General features: G+C 46.8%; 1 protein-coding gene across 5 annotated transcripts in view; it reads right to left on the reverse strand.

Annotated features, from left to right (window-relative positions):
* Nucleotides 1-18,327, reverse strand: part of NUP58 (nucleoporin 58) — a 504,014-nt gene that overhangs the window by 237,302 nt on the left and 248,385 nt on the right. For all 5 annotated transcript variants that reach the window (XR_015299350.1, XM_086935184.1, XM_086935186.1 and 2 more), the window contains exon 12: nt 10,403-10,485. Coding sequence is in view for 4 of the 5 variants with exons in the window: in XM_086935184.1 (XP_086791310.1) it covers nt 10,403-10,485 (83 nt within the window). In the remaining variant the exon portion in view is untranslated. The remainder of the gene's footprint in view (nt 1-10,402; nt 10,486-18,327) is intronic.

The following is an 18,327-nucleotide window of genomic DNA, read 5'->3' on the forward strand; positions in this document are numbered from 1 at the left end:
CCAAGATCTCCGGATCGATAACGCTAAAATAATGTTCTTTCCGGACTACATGATACAAGTCCAGAGACAAAGACACTCCTTCCTTGCGGTAAAACAACGCCTGCGCCAGCTTGAACTGAAATACTCCCTCTTATTCCCTGCAAAGCTGAGAGTAGTGGCGCATGACAAAACACATTTCTTCACCAACCCGGAGGAAGTTAAGGCGTGGCTGGACAGCAGCACAGAGACGACTCCCCCTTAGAATGGCGGGTACCTCCAGCTCACAGAGCGTCAGGGGACCTTGGCGGCGACGCAGGAATAGGCAGAAGTTACCAGGTGGACCAAGAGACGCGGCAAACGTTGGCCCACCAGTGGAAATCACACAATGGGAAAAACAGGATGCCCTTCTCATGGTGATGGAGCACAGCCGTTCCCCTGCCACGGACGACGCTGCGGGCAACATTCCTCGAGACTCCCCCAGCGATGATGAGGCTATCTACGGAATACCAGATTCCCGGATCTCCGTGGAACAACCAGATGTTACGCCTCAGACGGCGGATTTGATCCATTAATTGAGTACTGGAATGTATCCTGTTTTGAGTGCCAGCCCGGGAGTGAATATGGGAGCTGACGCCTCCCGACTGCGCACTCATGCTGTGGCTCCTGGTGTCTGAGACACGCTCCCCTCGGCGACGCCTGTGAACTTGACCGCCTGGTCTCCGGAGGGGGTCTCTCTGCTGTAGCCGAACGGTGGCTTCCTCGACCCCCGGGGCCCCGGCGGCTGATCTTTCCAACTACTTAGGATGATGGGTCTACAATGGCCCTCCTGGCGATGGCTCACCTGGGACACATAATGTATGACATTTGAGACATTGCATTTTCCTGTTTTTGATCTCTAACATTGGCATAGCCTTAACCAAATGACCCGGGAGGGGCGGAGCCCCCACTACACGTTCAGACATTTACAAGTTGCAATAGTACTCAACACATAGTGATCTCCCAGGATCTAGATTTTGATTTTGATTCTCTCCTTGAGAGTTTGGACGGAGACATGTTTGGCAACCGACCTTTTGGTATTCCTTACCCACATTGTTATTTAGAGTTTGTTGGTTTTATTGAATTGCTTTTCTTAACCCTTTCTATCATAATGTTGATGTGGGCAGATGTGGCTGTGTCTTTGGGACATTCCTGTGAGGGGGCTTTACTGTTACGGTGTCTGTGGCCGGCTGGGGGCGGTGGGAAGAGGCGGGCGGGGAACTCCCTATAGAGCTGCTATGTCAACAATAAAAATTCGCACCTGGAATGTGAGGGGCATGCACACGTCATCCCGCAGATACCAGATATACTCCTATCTTTAGTGCCACCACGTCCAAGTCACACTCTTACAGGCGACACACCTCAAAGCGACGGAGTCCCGTGCACTACACAGCAGATGGCGAGGGCAACTTTATGCCACAAGCTACTCCTCCTATGCCCGGGGGACATTGGTATGGGCGAGATCAGGTACCCCTTTGACGGTTACACACTCCCACATAGACCCAGAGGGCAGGTTCGTAATAGTGAATGGTAGGATGGACGGGCGACCAGTGGTACTGACCTCCCTATATGCCCCTAATGTAGATCAGGCGGATTTTTTAACACGCTTATCTGATAGTCTGTCACCATGGCACGGTACTCCTTGGGTACTAGGCGGTGACTACAACTGCATCCTCGATCTAACACTGGATCGATCCTTCCCTCCACCACCAGGCGCACTGAAACAGGCCGCTATGAAAGCCTTGCTAAACTGAGCTGCACAGTGGGACCTACAGGATGCCTGGCGCAGCCGTAATCCGCACACTAATTTATATTCCTATTACTCAGGTGCACACTCCCTACATGTACGCCTGGACAGATATATGGTGTCTAGTGAACTGCTTCCACACGTCACAGACACATATTACATGGGTCGCACACACTCTGATCATAACCCGCACAAATTGCACTTAACATGGACGCGGCCGCACCCGCCAGTACCTACTTGGAGATTACAACTGGACTCACTCCTAGACGCCCCCTTTAGACATTCTGTATACGCGCAAACCACGCAATACTTTGAGGACAACACAGGCACCGCATCCACTCCAAGTTGAATGGGACGCGTTTAAAGTAGTAATTAGGGGACACTGCATAGGCACGCAGGCTAATGCTAGAAAACAAATAGAGAGAGACCTGACGCAAATAGAAACAGATCCAATACGGAGGGAGCAGGAGGCAGGGGAGGGTGATGAGGCGAGGCTATCAGAAGTGCAAATTGAACATGAGCGACTGCTAGATAGGCTACGTTACCTCAATTATATGGCCCACTCAGCGCGTACACAACATATGGGTGACAAACCCGGCAAATTATTGGCCTGGCTGATTAGTCGGGAAGACCGTATGGCCCCAGTGACGGAAATACACACTGGCCATGGAACCACTCGCGGAAATACTGAGAGAACAGGGTGCAGAATGGGGTATCCCATTGGCAGACGGCGTACATACGGTCTCGCTCTATGCGGATGACCTACTCTTGTACATCAGGGACCTGGCCCGCCTACCACCAGAGCTATCTGACATCTTCCGTACTTTTGAGGCAATGTCAGGGCTTAGAGTCAACTTGACCAAGTCTGGGGTATACTCGTTCGGTCCAGTCATACCAGAAACAGAGATCAACATTAATGACGCGAGACTCTCCTGGTATCCGACCACGTTCCGATATTTAGGCGTTCACATTTACAGATCTATCCCTGATGTTCTGGAAGGTAACCTGGTACGGGCCATCTCCGCTATACAGGCGTGAATCTCCTTTTGGAAGACCCTCCCGCTTAACGTACCTGGCAGAGTGACACTCACAAAAATGATAGTGTTGCCCAGATTGTTATACTATTATTCTAACATCCCAGTATATGTCCCGGCCCGCATTTTCCGAGAGCTGGAAACCCTGATCAGTAACCTTATTTGGAACTCCGGGAGGCCTCGAGTAGCGCTGGCAAAACTTTGTCCCCACAGATGTAGGGGGCCTTGCAGTTCCCAACCAGGAACTTTATTACCTTGCGGCGCAGTTGCAATGGGTTGCCAGTTGGCTGAGTGGAAGGAACTTGGGCGACACAGCCACGTACACCACCATGTCGTCCCTCACACAGATCCTTACGATGTTCCACCCCCTGACAAAGGCGGCTTGTCCGACACAGCTGCACCTCGCCGTGGCCCACAGGTGCTATACTCTAGGCCTACGGCTCACAAGAGCAACAAAACCCTATGCCCCGATACTCCCTCTCTTGTGTACCCGCCGAGCTGACGGGGCAGGGACGGAAACGGCACTAGAACAGTGGGCGCGATCAGGAGTAGACACCATGGCGGATCTGTACGTGGATGGTGTATTGATCCTCCTTCGGGACGCTTACTGTTGACACAGGTCTTGCGGCTGGGCAGTTTCTACAATATGCATCCATAGTACGCACGTACACGCAAGCCTGGGGCGACATTACAGAAGAGCTACCAACACACCACCTGGTGCAATACCTGCATGTCATGGGGGACGGATCTCACGTGATACATTGGTTGGCGCAAGCTTTACTAGTGCACACGCAGGTTACTCTCCAGCCGTTGCGTGATAAGTGGGCGACAGATAGAGGGAAGAAATGGACAGACAGGGAGTGGACGATGATACTAGAGGGCCCCCACCCACATCCCCCCAATTCCCGCTTCAGGCTTATACAATTTTACATACTGCATAGGGCATACCTCTCGCCAGTCAAGATCAATCAGTATTTTGCAACCACCTCCGCGGAGTGCCCAAGATGCTCCTTAGCCGGTGCGGAACTCCTCCATATGCTTTGGACCTGCCCGAGAATACAGACATATTGGCACGCGGTGACTTCCCTGTTGGCAAAAGGGACCGCCACACATTTACCACACACATGGGAGACATGTTTGCTGGGCCTGTACAAAAGGACAAAGCACAATAAGGTTCTTTCCCGATTCTGGCACCTGGGTCTCATCACAGCAAAAAGGCTCCTTACCAAGCGCTGGAAGCACAGCGAGCCACCACATGCTGAACATTGGCGCACCTCATTTGATAATTGGGCAAGGGCAGAGAGCATCACACTCCACAGGGAAGAGGCAGCGGGGCTCAGAAAATTCCCCATAGCGCAACTTTGGGATGACTCACTAGGCTCCTTTCACCGGGAATGTTTGGAACGGGGCATCACTTCGATCCTTTCATCTCCTTACGTGGGACCACGATGGCAGGTGTTGTGCGGAGGGACGTATACACATATGACAGGGCTCCCTTACACCTACGCACAGAGCACATTATCTGCGATGCCTACTGCCACCACTGCCCCGTATTCAGATCCCGCACGGTCGCGCCAATGGCGGGCCTCTGTGTGCACCCGCCCCACCACTGACACACTTGTGACACCCGAGACACATATCCATAGATGACTACAATCACACTGCCTGCACACACCACCTCCTTCCACCTCTTTTAGAATAGCACAATCCTGTTACCCTTTGTTAACGTTTTCTCCCCGGTTCTTTTCGCCCCATACTTTATGGAATTTTTGATTCAGGTGCCGAGATGGCCTGGTCGATAGGCACGTTCGTTAGACTGTTTGGGACACACTAGAGTATTGAATATATCACATTTACCCTTGATCCCGCTTGGCGCATAATGCACACATCCAGAGCTGCCCGGGCGGGATGGAGAGTCGCTTACTCGTGGCTCAGGCACAGTGGTGGGCACGGCGGACTTAAGAACTTTGGCCGTGCAATGAGAAAGTCATGGGTCGCATGCCGTTCGAGACTCACGGGCACAGTATTCTCTTTCGATACCCCATCATGATACACACTGCACCTACCTACATAACCAGACCGCTGAGACCATGTCACCCTTCATAAAATAATTTTTCCAGTACCATAACTGTGGAACTGAACATAAAGAGACACACTTTCCACTGCACAGCACAGCATGGGAACACGGAGGCCAACTCCGATTCGTTTTATTCTTTTTCTTGTAGTATGTGCCTAATGCTCCCCTGTGTATTGTTGCAATTTGTTCTTGCTATTGAGACTTGCGGGATGGTTTGCATCGTTTATTACGTGAATCGATGTAATGTGTTGTACTTTTACATTGTAAAAACCCAATAAAATATATCTAAAAAAAAAAGAAAATGAACAGAAGCGTTTCCATTTCAACTTATTGGTCTTGATTGTGGATTCAGCACTCGCTCTGGAAAATATATCCCTTCAGTCTTGAGGGATGTCTAGATCCTTAAATGTGCCATGCATGCAATTGGAGAGAGGCCTTGGCCCTTGTTCATGGTTAACAGGTTCGCTGTCACTGGGCGGCAACAGGGTTGGGTTCCAGGGCAGAAGCAGCTCCGTGAACCAGTGCTGGCGAGGCCTGCATGTAGCAATGAGAATCAGCCGGCAAAGCTCTCTTTATTTTCTTGAGAATCCTGGGAATGAGAGGGCATGGGCAAAAAGCGTAAGCAAAGATCCCGGACCATCTTATTGAAAATGCATTCCCCCATGGCCCTCTCTGAAGATCCTAGCTGGCGAAGAACCAGCATTTCTGATTCTCCTGAGAAGAGAAGAGATCTAGGTTCGGTTTGCCCCATTATTGGAATATGGAGTTGAGGATCGGTTGATTGAGCTCCCACTTATGACAGGTTTGACTGTTTCTGCTCAGAGTTTCGCCAAAATGGTTCACCACCCCTGGCAAATGTTCCGCCTTTACAATTATGCTGTGTAAAAACACATTTCCATACCTTTTGAGCTTCCAGAAAGAAAATGTGGGATCATGTTTCTCCCTGTTTGTTGAGGTAATGCAGGCAGGCGGTGTTATCTGTTCGTATAAGGACAGATGATCACTGAATCCTTGGGAGGAATGACTAAAGAGCCAGAAAAATGGCTCTTAATTCTAGGAAATTGATGTGCACTTTGGATAGCGACAGATTCCATCTGCCCCTTCTTCAGAGATCCTGAAGATGTGATCCAAAACCCTCCAGAGAGGTGACCATGGTGATAATGAAATATGGAATTGTAGAGAGGAAAGTTAGCCCTGAAAAAGATTTTTGCCTTTTCGTGTTGATAAGTGCCGGTTAGTTATTGACTGATGGAGTTCTGGTTGAAATGTACATGAGAGAAATTAGCCATTAAATAAAACAATGCAGAATAATGTGAAATAATGTAGGTTGGAGGCAATCAGACTTTGAATTATGTGAAGAGTGAAATGGGAAGAGTGAATCTTGCTGTTTTGTCCATTTTTGGTAGTGACTTTGAAAATTGAGACAATATGTACCGATTTGACGCCATGAAGTAAGGGGCTACGGCATTAAGAAAATTAGCCTGTACATATCAGGATATGCGAATGGATACCTTTAAGGTATTTGTATTAAAAAAAAGAAAAATATCTTGGGCTGCTATTTACTGTGATTGGTATTCAATTGGTTACATTAGTTCCTACATTATATATCTCCCACATGCAGGTCAAACAACAATTGAGTGAAGTCTTGTAGCAACCCGTATCCACTTTACTGGCAGGATTAAAAGCTGCTGTCCTTAGGTAAGACATCAGGGGTAATATGGATTAGAAAGTGGGGGGCTGAATCTGATATCCGTGATGGAAGATAGATAATACAGGAAAAGAGTGCGATTACCTCTCAGGAAATCGCAGCCTCTCCTAGACAAAACAATTATAATTTGGAGGACCTACCCAGACCATTGATGTTCAAACCCTTTATTGAAGATCAGACAAGAGTAAGTAAGTAAGTATTGATATAGTACGGTTGAGTGTAATCTTAGAGTATGTGTTGTTTGAAGAAATGAAAACAGAGGTGACTAGGTCATCTGCAGTGTCTTGAGGTGTTCAAACAAAAATTTAAAAAGAGAACAAAACCCTTCTCTCTTATGGCTCTGCTTTTCTTGCCCCTAGTAAGTGGGGGCACCAAAAAATATAGAAATGGCTTTGTGGATGTAGTCCGGGCAACTTTTTGGTATAAGGTGGCACGGGTGTTTTGAGGTTCTAATTATGGTATGAATGGATAACTGGTCCAATCGATGTCTCATAATTGATATGTCATGGGCATGAAACTTATTGTGGATCCTTTTATTTACATTTGCGCAAGAGATCCCAGGGTGTAGAGAACAAGTTGTGATATATCTGACGGGTACTTAAGAAGGTGGCTTCCATTGTCGCTGTATGCCACTTAAGATTCTGTTGTCAACGTAGCTTTCATGGCAATTTGTATCTTCATCAATGAGTAATCTGAAGAGGATTTTCATTTTTTTTTTTAAAAAAGTTAAAACCGAGACTGGAATTGGATGGTCACACTGAACCCCAGTCGGAATTAAACGTTTTCGTTTCTGTGAGGAGCTTTTAAAAGACACAGTGCTTCTTTTTTTAAGCCATCTTACGGCGTTCTGGTGACTCCTGTGGCCTTTCCCTTTTCTTAGATTTTTCAAGAGAAGCATGTGAGCTCACACTGCCTTCCACATCAGAGAGAACATCAGACGTGGTTTAATTCTTTGTAGACATATTAATAATCTCCAATCTATCTTCAAGAATTTTAGTTGAAAAGGTTCTACAAATTTTGCATTCCTTAACCCTATGGAGTGCATGCAAGCAACAGATTTAGTCCTTATGGGGATCTTCAGAATGCAGTCTTTTCTTACTACAAAATCCACATTATCTTTAGAGTCCATTTTTAGAGGATTTCAACATGGTAACTGCAAAAGTAGGAAAAAACACCAAATGATGTGCATTAGAAAATCTGAGGGAATCAGCCACTCTCTGGAGTTCTCAATATGGTGCCAACTAGCTCAAATAGCCAAATAGCTCAACTTTGGTTCTTTCTACTGCAGTGACTATTCATTGCATTGTAGCCTATGATAACATGGGATTCCCACTTGGACGACTGATGATTCAAGTATGTGAATCCAAGAAAAAAAACAATACTGGTGAAACTATTTTTCCACAGGAATCACAGGCATAAAAAAATGGCTTTTGGATTTCTCCATAGGTTTTCCTTTTCTCACTGACAGTAGTCACAGGTCTACAACTACAGCCTAAGGAAAGGCTTCAAAAGTTGACTTATCTTACTTAAAGTGTAAAGCTCTGGAACTCCCTCCTTCAGCACAACATGCGGTAAAACTCTAATATGTGAAGACCTCTACAGGGAAGACGCAAGCACTTTCACCTCACTGGCTGAAGTTTGAAACCTTTAGAATGAAGCGGATGTGCTAAAAAACAAGCACTGTCTGGGCCTTTTCAATCTATCAGCACCTTCTACTGCTACATTAACGTTACTGAGGAGAGGAGCTCCCACATTAACAACAGGGAATGATTCAAGCATGTGAATCTATGAAAAATCCAATGCTGAAGAATGCTATGTACATTTAAACCAGGATTGCTGCTAGGCCTGGATATAATTTCTAGCAAGCTCTGATTTTTTTCCAGCTTATGTAGAAGTTGTGTCCAAAACCTCTACAACAATAGACAAAACCATTGTGTGTGCAAAAATCCAGCATTACATTCTAATAATTCAGGATACATGGAGGGGCGTTCTAGGTATATTATATGCAGAGTCATAGGAGGCAAGTATGTTTTATCCCAGTAGTGGATCTGGACTAGTTTGAATCTAGCACTGCTTGAGAGTTTGTTTGAAGGCATGCCTTTCATGTCCCTTGTCCACTAGAGAATCAGGGCAGACTTGGATAGCCTCAAATGAATAATGCGAAGTTTCCTCCGTGAGGCTGAATGAGCATTTTCCATTCCTTTTTTTTTTTTTTAAACAGGGAACTATTAACTGGTCTGGCCATCAATACTACTTTATGTCTTTTAAACTAATATGTCTTTTAAACTAATTTTCATTTCTATTTAAAAAAATTATTTTACATCTGTATTAAAGGTTAAAGAAATATAAAGTATTTTCTTTGGAGGTTCTTCCTGACTCGCAAGTATTCTGGGATCCCAGGTGTTAGTGCAAAATATCAGCACTCTACAAGAAAGAATCTCATAAAAGACAAGTGATGCTTCAGGTATGTAATTTTTCCTTCTGTCTGTGGTCTTTTACTAGTCTAATGAAACAGGACAACATGCTTTTCTTGCCTTAAGTATGCTACACCATAGACAGACACTGGATGAAGAATGTGATAAGCTCCCTTTTTTCCAAATAGGAACACTATAGTCCAGCTGGATGAAGGTATGAACTATGTCCTATGACTCGATGTAGTGGAATATGGAAATGTATAGAATATATATAATAAGGATGTATAGAAAGGGTACAGTTCTTGTCTGCAAACATTCAGAACGGAGTTCAGGCAGATATCTGTTTACTGCTCAGAATGAAAATCATCCAGTCCTTTAAAGACAATGGAATGCCAGTTTTACTGCTTCCTTTGATAAAGGGCTTCCCAAATGAAACTTAATGATTCCCTATGGTACCTGCACCCATTTGATTATATAAACCTGCTGCCAGACAAGCTAATTACTGTAGACACCTGCTAAGGGGAGGCTAGGGATGAGGAAAAGTATCAGAGGCAGTTGTCATTCTTGTAATATTCGATTCATTAGACCCTCTGTTTTGATTTGATTGTGGACTCGTATGCATGGACTGCAATCAACTTCTACAAAAGACAATCAGGTCTTCAAACCAGAAGAGATCCATACTATGTGCTAAAATTATAGGCCGCGCATAAGTGTGGCAGGGTATGCTCAGACGTGAGTCCCTTGCTCACTTTGCAACTGGATTCAAGCAAGCCGGGCTGAAGACGGCTGGAATGCCAGAAACCGGTCCTCGGAAGCTTGTTTCCAGTCCAGGGAAGACATGGCTTGGCAGTTCGGGCTGGACTGTTCCCATGAGGCACAGGGTCAGACTGATTTGCATATAGCCATGTCTGAACTGGGGTGGCAGAGTGGGCTAAAGAACGGTGATGGATTAAACTCAGATCTTTTGACTGGGTGTGAGTGTTTGATTGATTCAGATGCTCCGTGCTTCACCACCCCCTTTTGTACCGCAAAACTATAAAGAGGCTGTAGATGCAACTTGATGAATTTGCACAAAAAGTCATGCACACACTGAATTGGTTTGAAATTAAGAACGTCTGAATTAGTAGCAAAAAATAATATGCTAGGAAATAGTTTATTTTTTTTAAAGTCCCTTCAACGACTGTGCAACGCTTGGAGAGGTCCCACCAGAGTACTGATTAAACTGATAAAATGTTCTTTTGAAATGTATATAGTCTCCACAATAAATGTTCATAGACAGTTGAGTACAGTGTAATGCATGGGTTGACTCAAATACGATTTATGCATTTTTGGAATTCTGAAAACAAGGGTGTAAACTTAATGAAGCTTGTTTGCAATTTCACCAACACACCAGGAAGAAAAGCTTACCTTCACATTCTCGTGGATGGACTGGAGTTGAGCAGCCAGGGCTACAAATGTTTGGTACAGTTTCTGCATTGCCAGAGACAAATCTATAGAACAAGTTGAAGAGAAAAAATAATAAGAAATCCAAATTGACTTTAAACCTCATGTTATGTTATGTTAAAACAACTTATATAGCGCTCAGCTGCCCCAGCAAAGGGGCGTCTCGGCGCTTCTAGCAGCTAACAAACAACTGACTACGATGGAGCTCAACAAGACAATATCCAGAAAATGTATTTTAGGGGGAAAAGGTGAGTTTTAACTGCCTTCCTAAACTCGTATGTGTGTTGGTAGCAGTTCCACAGCTTTGCCGCCAGATAGCGGAGGGAACGTCCGGCAGCGTTTCACGCGAGGTACCCTGACAAAGTGTTGTCCGCAGAGCGTAATGCACAAGTAGGAACATACGGGATCAATAGGTTACAGAGCATTTTGGGAGTGGCGAATTTCAGAATTTTAAAAGGGAGACAGTGTCTTAAACTGAATTCGCTGAGCCATAAGGAGCCATTGGAGCCTCCGGATGGAGTCCGTGATGGAACAGAACCGGGGAAGGCCAACTAGGGCTCTGGCTGCCGCATTTTGGATGCGCTGCATCCGAGTACTCTCGGCTTGATTAGCTCCCAAAAGCAGGGAGCTATCATAGTCCAATCGAGAAAGAACAGTGGACTGGACTATCAGCTGTCTAGTAGATGAGTCAAAGAACTTTAAAATAGGTTTAAGACCTCGCAAAATGCCAAAGCATGTATCAGCAACTTTTTTAGTGTGGAGACAGAAACCAAGAGAGGAGTCCAAGCACACCCCCAGGTTCTTGACTGCTCTCTTCGGTTACGGGGCTTTACCCAAAGCATTAGGCCACCTGTGATCGCCCCGTAAATAAGTGTTCTTACCGACCAGCAGAACTTCGGTATTGTTTGCATTTAGTTGCAAACAGTTAGAGGTCATCCAGCCTGCCACAGCCGTGAGGCCGCTTTTAAACCTGGATACATTCGGGCTCGAGCCTTCAGTTAAGGCAACCACCAGCTGTGTGTCGTCCGCATATGAGACGATAGTGAGGTCCCATTGCCTGGCGACAGCAGCTAGTGGCTCAACATAAAGATTGAACAATGTGGGACTCAGTGCCGAGCCTTGGGGGACGCCCTGCTTAATAAGATGCGCCTAAGAATGGAGGGGTGGAGACACAGAAGGACCTCTCAGTCAGAAAAGATCTGAACCAAGCAAGGGCCAGGTCAGTGATCCCTGCCTCCTAAAGACGGTGAAGCAGAACCTTGTGAGAGACCGTGTCAAAGGCGGCACTGAGATCCAGCAGGATCAGTGCCGCCGTTTGACCATGGTCGAGGGCGGTCTGCAGGTGTTCCTTCATAGCCAGGAGTGTGGTCCCGGTAGCCATGTTGCATTGTGTCCAGAGTGTTATTGAAAAGCAGAAAGTTGGTAAGTACGATGTTGGCATGTGCTTCCGCGATCTTCGCTACCCAGGGGAGGAGCGAAATAGGCCTAAAATTCTCAGGTTTCATAGGGTCCAAGCTGGTTTTTTGAGAATGGGAGAGACACGCCTGTTTCCATTTCGCCGGCACAATGGCGGATGAGAAAGAGGCATTGATTATCTGGTGTAACGGTGTCATGCAGATCAGGCAGGATTCTCTGAAATTAGTAGACTTGAGTGGGTCGGCAGGAGAGCCGGATTTAATTTTCACAGTCAGCCTACTAAGTTCCTCAAAAGAGATCTCCGGCATAACCATCAAGTTGGAAGCCAGGTCTGGTCAAGTGGAAGTAAGTGGGCGAGAAGTAGTCATGGGAGGAAAGGATCGATAAGTTGCACGTACTTTCTCCACAAAGAAAGAGGCTAGTTCTTCTCAATGGAGTTCAGAGGTAGGTACAGGCACTGAGGTTTTCTTGGCACGGAGATCTTTAAGAACTTTAAAAATTTATTTGGCAGGATTAGGGCTCCGTTTGATCTCAGAGGCATAGTACGCCGCTCGTGTCCTGCAAATGGCTCTATGATATTATTTAAGTTCAGCCAGGTAATACACTTTTTTCCGGGATCATATTCTTTCCTCCATTCGCGCTCATTTCTTTTACACGGCTTCCTCAATAGAGTCAGTGTATCATTGTACCAGGGGCTAGACTCCTGAGTGCGACCCTTAATCCAGGTTGCCGGGATGAGGGAGTCAAGTGCCCGGGTGATCCAGGCGCAGAATGACTCATAGCCTGTCTCAACATTGCTAAAAGGGCCTAACGGGTCGACTCTTAAAAGTGCGTGGAAGTCTTCAAGTCCATTAACTAATGCATTGTTCATACATAGTCGCGTGTTCTGGATTGAACACTCCCCTTTCCTTAACCTCATGCGCGCTGCTCTTATTCTGCTCGTATGCTGAATTTTTCTAAATCCCATTATTCATGACGAGCTGGGCTCGTCATCAGTGTGCGAGGAGGCTACACCATGACGAGCCCAGCTCGTCATGAGTGTGGAAGGGGTTAAAGAAAACAAGTTACTTACCTGTAACTTTGGTTCCCCAGTATTGGTAACTTTCATAGATTCCCATGCTTTGTATCATTCCGCTTGGGAGCCTCGGTAAATAGAAAATACCATAGCACAATGTGCAAAAGGGAAAGTAAGGCCTAGGCCTCATCTCATTTTGTAGCATTTCCACCTCTTTTGTAAAAGAGACCAAAAACTTGCAACAACAAATCAGATTAGCCTCACCCCCTAGGCTCCTGAGAGAGCCTCAGATTTTCGTAGCCGTTGTGTAACAATAACCACCTCTGCTGAAGGCTGAGTTTCCCAGGGGAGGAGGGTGGGCGCATGGGAATCTATGAAAGTTACCAATACTGGTGAACCAAAGTTACAGGTAAGTAACTTGTTTTCGAGCCCCAGTATTGGAACTTTCATAGATTCCCATGCTTTGTATCAGAGTAGCTAGCAGTAAGCCATAAGCGCACATTTTTTACATGAGTATTAACATACCTCAGCATACCCATTTTCATATGAAATAATATACCTTGTAACAATACATCGGAAATATTATCTGATACAAAATGTGCAATAACAGGAAGGAGGGATAGAAGGGAAAGCTCACCTCTCAGTGGAAAAGATTCCTCAGGACTGCTTGTCCGACTGCCGCCTCACTTCTTATGGAAGAGTCCAAGCAGTAATGCTTTGTGAACGTGTGGGCACTGCTCCATGTAGCCACCCTACAAATACCTTTGATAGGAACCCCAGCGAAGAGAGCAGCTGAAGATGAAACTGATCTTGTAGAGTGAGCTCGCACATGTCTTTCTAGCTGTTTATCTGCCGCTTGGTGACAATAATGAATTGTACTTGAAATCCAACGTGAGATTCCTTGTTTTGAAAGAGGAAATACTTTGAGGAGCACTAAAAGCCACAAAAAGCGGTGAAGATTTTCTAAAATCTTTTTGCGTACAAGATAAAATTTGAGACCCCTCTGGACATCCAAGGAATGTAGAGACCGTTCTGCTTGAGACGCAGGTCGGGGGGGGGAAAGGATTTTAGAGCCACTGGTACGTTCAAATCAAAATCCGAAGGGACTTTCAGAATAAATTTCGGGTTGGTCCTTAAAAACAGAGTGTCCTTTTTGAACTGTAGAAAAGGTTCCCCACTCTCCTAGCTGAATGTTAAATCCGCTCTGTGGATTGGCTCGAACGGAACGGATGTATGACGTTACAACGCATTCTTTTACCACGCATGCTGTTACAACGCAAGTATTACAACGAAAACCTTTACAACGCATTACACTTGGGGGGGGGGGGGGGGGGGAGGGGGCTGGATAGTGAATAGTTTCATTTACTATTCCAACTCCAGTCCCCTGGACACTAGGGAAGGTGTTGGATAGTAAATTAAAACTATTCCTTATCCTAGAGCGCCCCCCAGTGTAATGCGTTGTAATGGTTTTCGTTGTAATACATGCGTTGTAACAGCACTGCGTGGTAAAAGTTGCGTTGTAAAGGTTGCATACCTGAACGGAAGGGATGTATGACGTGAGATGAGCCAGAACCAGACAGATTCCAAGCTGGAGGTGGAGGCCGAACTGGCGGGAAGACCTTGAAAAGACCCTTCAGATCCCTGCTTGCATAGAATCGGCATTTCCTGTTTTCTGGAGTAGCGAACAGGTCTATGGTTGGAGTGGCCCAATGTGCGAAAACTTAATCCAGAGTATCTTGATCCAATTCCCACTCGTGACAGGCCAATTTCAGACAGCTCAGGGTGTCTGCTGTTGTGCTGAGGGTGCCTGGTATATGCTCTTTTGAAAGGACGACGTTCTGGAGAATCGTCCATTCCCATTTTTCTTGGGCCTCTTTTGAGAGAAGATGAGACCTCGTACCTCCCTGCTTGTTTATATAATGCATGGCCGTAATGTTGTCTGCATGGACCAGAACGGTGGAGCCCCGAACCCTCGGAAGGAAAGCTTGCAAGGCCAAACGAATCGCCCAGAGTTCCAAGAGATGGATATGGAGAAGACGCTCTTCAGGGTTCCAGTGACTGCTCACCTGGAGATCCTGTAAGACAGCGCCCCAGCCTTTCATTGAGGCATCTGTGGTTAGAATGAGGGGGGATGGCGCCATCCTGAAAGAGAGACCTGTTGAGATAGTTTCTCTTATAGTCCACCAAACCGCTGCCTTCGTCATGAGAGGAGTGACCTTTATCTTGTCCTCGAAAGAACCTTCTGCCTGGCTCCATTGCAAGTCTAGGTGTTCTTGAAAGTGGCGCATACGCAGTCTGCAATGCGGAACTAATGGTGTGCAAGATGAGATCGACCCTAGGAGAGATTTGTATAGACGAACTGACAGGGACCGACTCTTTTGCAATTGGCTGACAGAGAAGATTAGCTTTTTCTGTCTTTTCTCCAATGGGAAAGCTTTGCAGCTTCTTGTATCCAGAATGGAACCGTCTTGGATGGAAGAAAGGCAACTGATTTGTCTTTGTTGAGATACAGACCTAGACGATTGAAAAGCTGAACGCAACTTTTGACTGTGTTTGCCGTTGCTTGAGAAGATGGAGCTTTTATCAACCAATCCTCTAGGTATGGAAAAACGTCTAGAGATTGTTTCGTGAGGAATGCTGCCACCAGGGCCAATACATTTGTGAATATCCGCGAAGATCTGAGCCCGAACAGCAGTACTTTGAATTGAAAGTGGCTCTTGGCTACTGTGAAGCGCAAACATTTTCTGGGAGCTGGGTGGATTGGAACATGGAAATATACGTCCTGGAGATCCAGAGTCGCCATATAATCTCCTTGATTTAGAAGACGCAAGATATCTTGAAGAGAGACCATCCAGAACGAGAGTTTTATGAGATAGGTGGAGTTCTCTCAGATCTAAGATTGGGCGCCACATTTCCTCCGTCTTGCAAATCAGGAAAAACCTGGAATAGAACCCTTTTCCTCTTTGAGAGAGTGGTACTGGCTCTATTGCTCCCTTGGTGAGTAGTTGACTGGCTTCGAGACATAGAAGATGCAGATGTTTTGATTCAGTGGCGCAAGGGGCTCTGGTAGGTGGGAGGTCTTGAAATTCTAGTGTATGGCCAAATTGAATGATATTTAGAACCCACCGATCTGTTATGATCTTCCAGCAGTTGAGAAAATGTGTTATCTGCCCCCCACTGTTGTCACAAGGGGTTAAGGACCAGTAGGCAGAGCTGTGAAGCCACTATTGATGTTTAGAGGTATCTCTCCCCTGACGTCCTTGTTTACCTCTTTAAGACGGACGAGAGAAAGACGCTGATTTTGGCGCACAAGTTACTTACCTTCGGTAACAAAATATCTGTAAAAAACAGTAGTTAGTGTTATATTCCTTAACTTAGAATATCCCCAGGCGTCAGACTGGATCCTGAAAGTTTTGCGTAGCAATATCCCTGCGCGTCGGTAGGCGTATTCTGCGCCTCCGAGTCAGTCGTCGTGATCGCCGGGATGAAGTAGTCGAGCACCTAGACGCCGCCCTTGCGCACTATCGTCAGTTCTTGTTCATAGCTTTCCGCGCCAGGTATACAGAGCCATGCCAGAGACAGACACTGGTGCCACAAAAACTAGGGCCCTCAAAGGGAGATACCTTAACCCTATATATCGGTTCGCGGAACGGGGAGGATGGGAGGGGCGGTAAGGAATCTAACACTAACTACTGTTTCTTACAGATATATCGTTACCGAAGGTAAGTAACTTGTGCATCTGAAAGTAACAGGTCAGCGTTAGATTCCATACCTTAGAATAGATACCCTAGCAATACCAACCCCCGTGGTGGGTCTGCGAACCAAGATCACACCCGAAAGTCCTGGAGAAAGGAACGGCCGAAAAAGCCATCTATCCGGACTTGGCTGTCCAGGCAGTAATGCCTAGCAACTGTGTGCAGCGATGCCCACGTAGCTACCTGGCAGATGTCCTGCAAGGGGACTCCCCGACGCAGGGCAGTAGTAGCCGCTGTGGCCCGAGTGGAATGGGCGCGCAGCCCAAGTGGAGGCTCCTTTTTCGTCAAGGAGTAGCAAACCTTGATGCACAAGACGACCCACCAAGAGATGGTTCGCTTGTGCACCGCCCGTCCCTTCTTTGCGCCCACATAACCAACAGAGAGCTGGTCATCCACTCGGAACTGGCGTGTGCGGTCCAGATAGAATGAGAGTGCACGTTTTGAGTCCAGATGGTGGAGCCTCTCCCTCTTTTGAGGGATGCGGAGGCGGATAGAAGGTGGGCAAAGTGATGGACTGCCCGATAGGAAAGGCTGTGACCACCTTGGGCAGGAAAGAAGGACGAGTCCTTAGAACAACCTTGTCCGGATGGACAGAGAGGAAAGGAGGTTTAGAAAATAGAGCCTGGAGCTCACTCACTCTCCTGGCAGAGGTGATGGCAACCAGGAAAGCAGTCTTAAGAGTCAGAAGACGAAGAGGAAAGTTATTAAGTGGCTCAAAATGAGCACACATTGTATTGTATTGTATTGTATTGTAACGGTATTTGTAGAGCGCGATTGCTGCCCGTGGGCGTCCAAGCGCTGAGCTGACCAGAAGGTGACGGAGGAGGTGCTATGGTACAGTGGGTTTGTCAAACAGCCATGTTTTTAAGTTTTTGCGGAATGAGAGAAGATTTGGGTTGGACCGGAGTGAGAGGGGAAGGTCGTTCCAGAGCCTGGCGGTATTCAGCGAGAACATTCTTCCCCCTGCTCTGGCTCGCTTTACTCTGGGAATGACGGCAAGGAAGGCCTCCTTTGATCGCAGGTTCCTGTTGGGATGATAGGGGGTGACAAGATTTCTGTTGACCGCTGGGCCTGTGTTCCAGAAGGTGCGGTGCGCCAGGCACAGTGCTTTGAAGGCTATCCTCTGCCTCACTGGCAGCCAGTGGAGAATTTTCAGAGCAGGTTTAGCAGACTGAGTGCGCGGGATTTCTAGCAAGGAACGAGCTGCACAGTTCTGAACAACCTGCAGTTTTCGAAGTGTAAACTCAGGTGCCCCCATGTATAGGGCATTGTTCGAGTCAAGACGAGACTGGATTAGCCCTTGGACCGCAACCTTTTTGGCTTCTAGTGGCAGCAGCGGAAGAACCTTCCTCAAGGTTCTTAGAAGGCCGAAGCATGTGGCAGATAGTTTTGTGGCCTGGGTGGAGAAGGAGAGTTTGTTGTCCAACCACACTCCCAGGCTCTTCACGCTTTCCTTTGGGGTGGGGGGGGGACCCAGTGCATTAGGCCACAGGGAGGTGAATGGGACTGGAGAAGGTGGGCCTAGGAGCATGAGCTCCGTCTTATCTCCATTTAATTTAAGGGAGGAGTTGGTCATCCAACCCTTTATGTCCTCTAGGCAGTGTAGCAGATCGGCAGGGGAGCACTTGCTGTTCTCGGTGGCCAGCGAGACCACCAGCTGGGTGTCGTCGGCGTATGACACGATTTTAATGCCATGCGGCTCG

This window comes from Lissotriton vulgaris, chromosome 8, assembly GCF_964263255.1.
Source record: "Lissotriton vulgaris chromosome 8, aLisVul1.2, whole genome shotgun sequence".
NCBI classification, from domain to species: Eukaryota; Metazoa; Chordata; class Amphibia; order Caudata; family Salamandridae; genus Lissotriton; species Lissotriton vulgaris.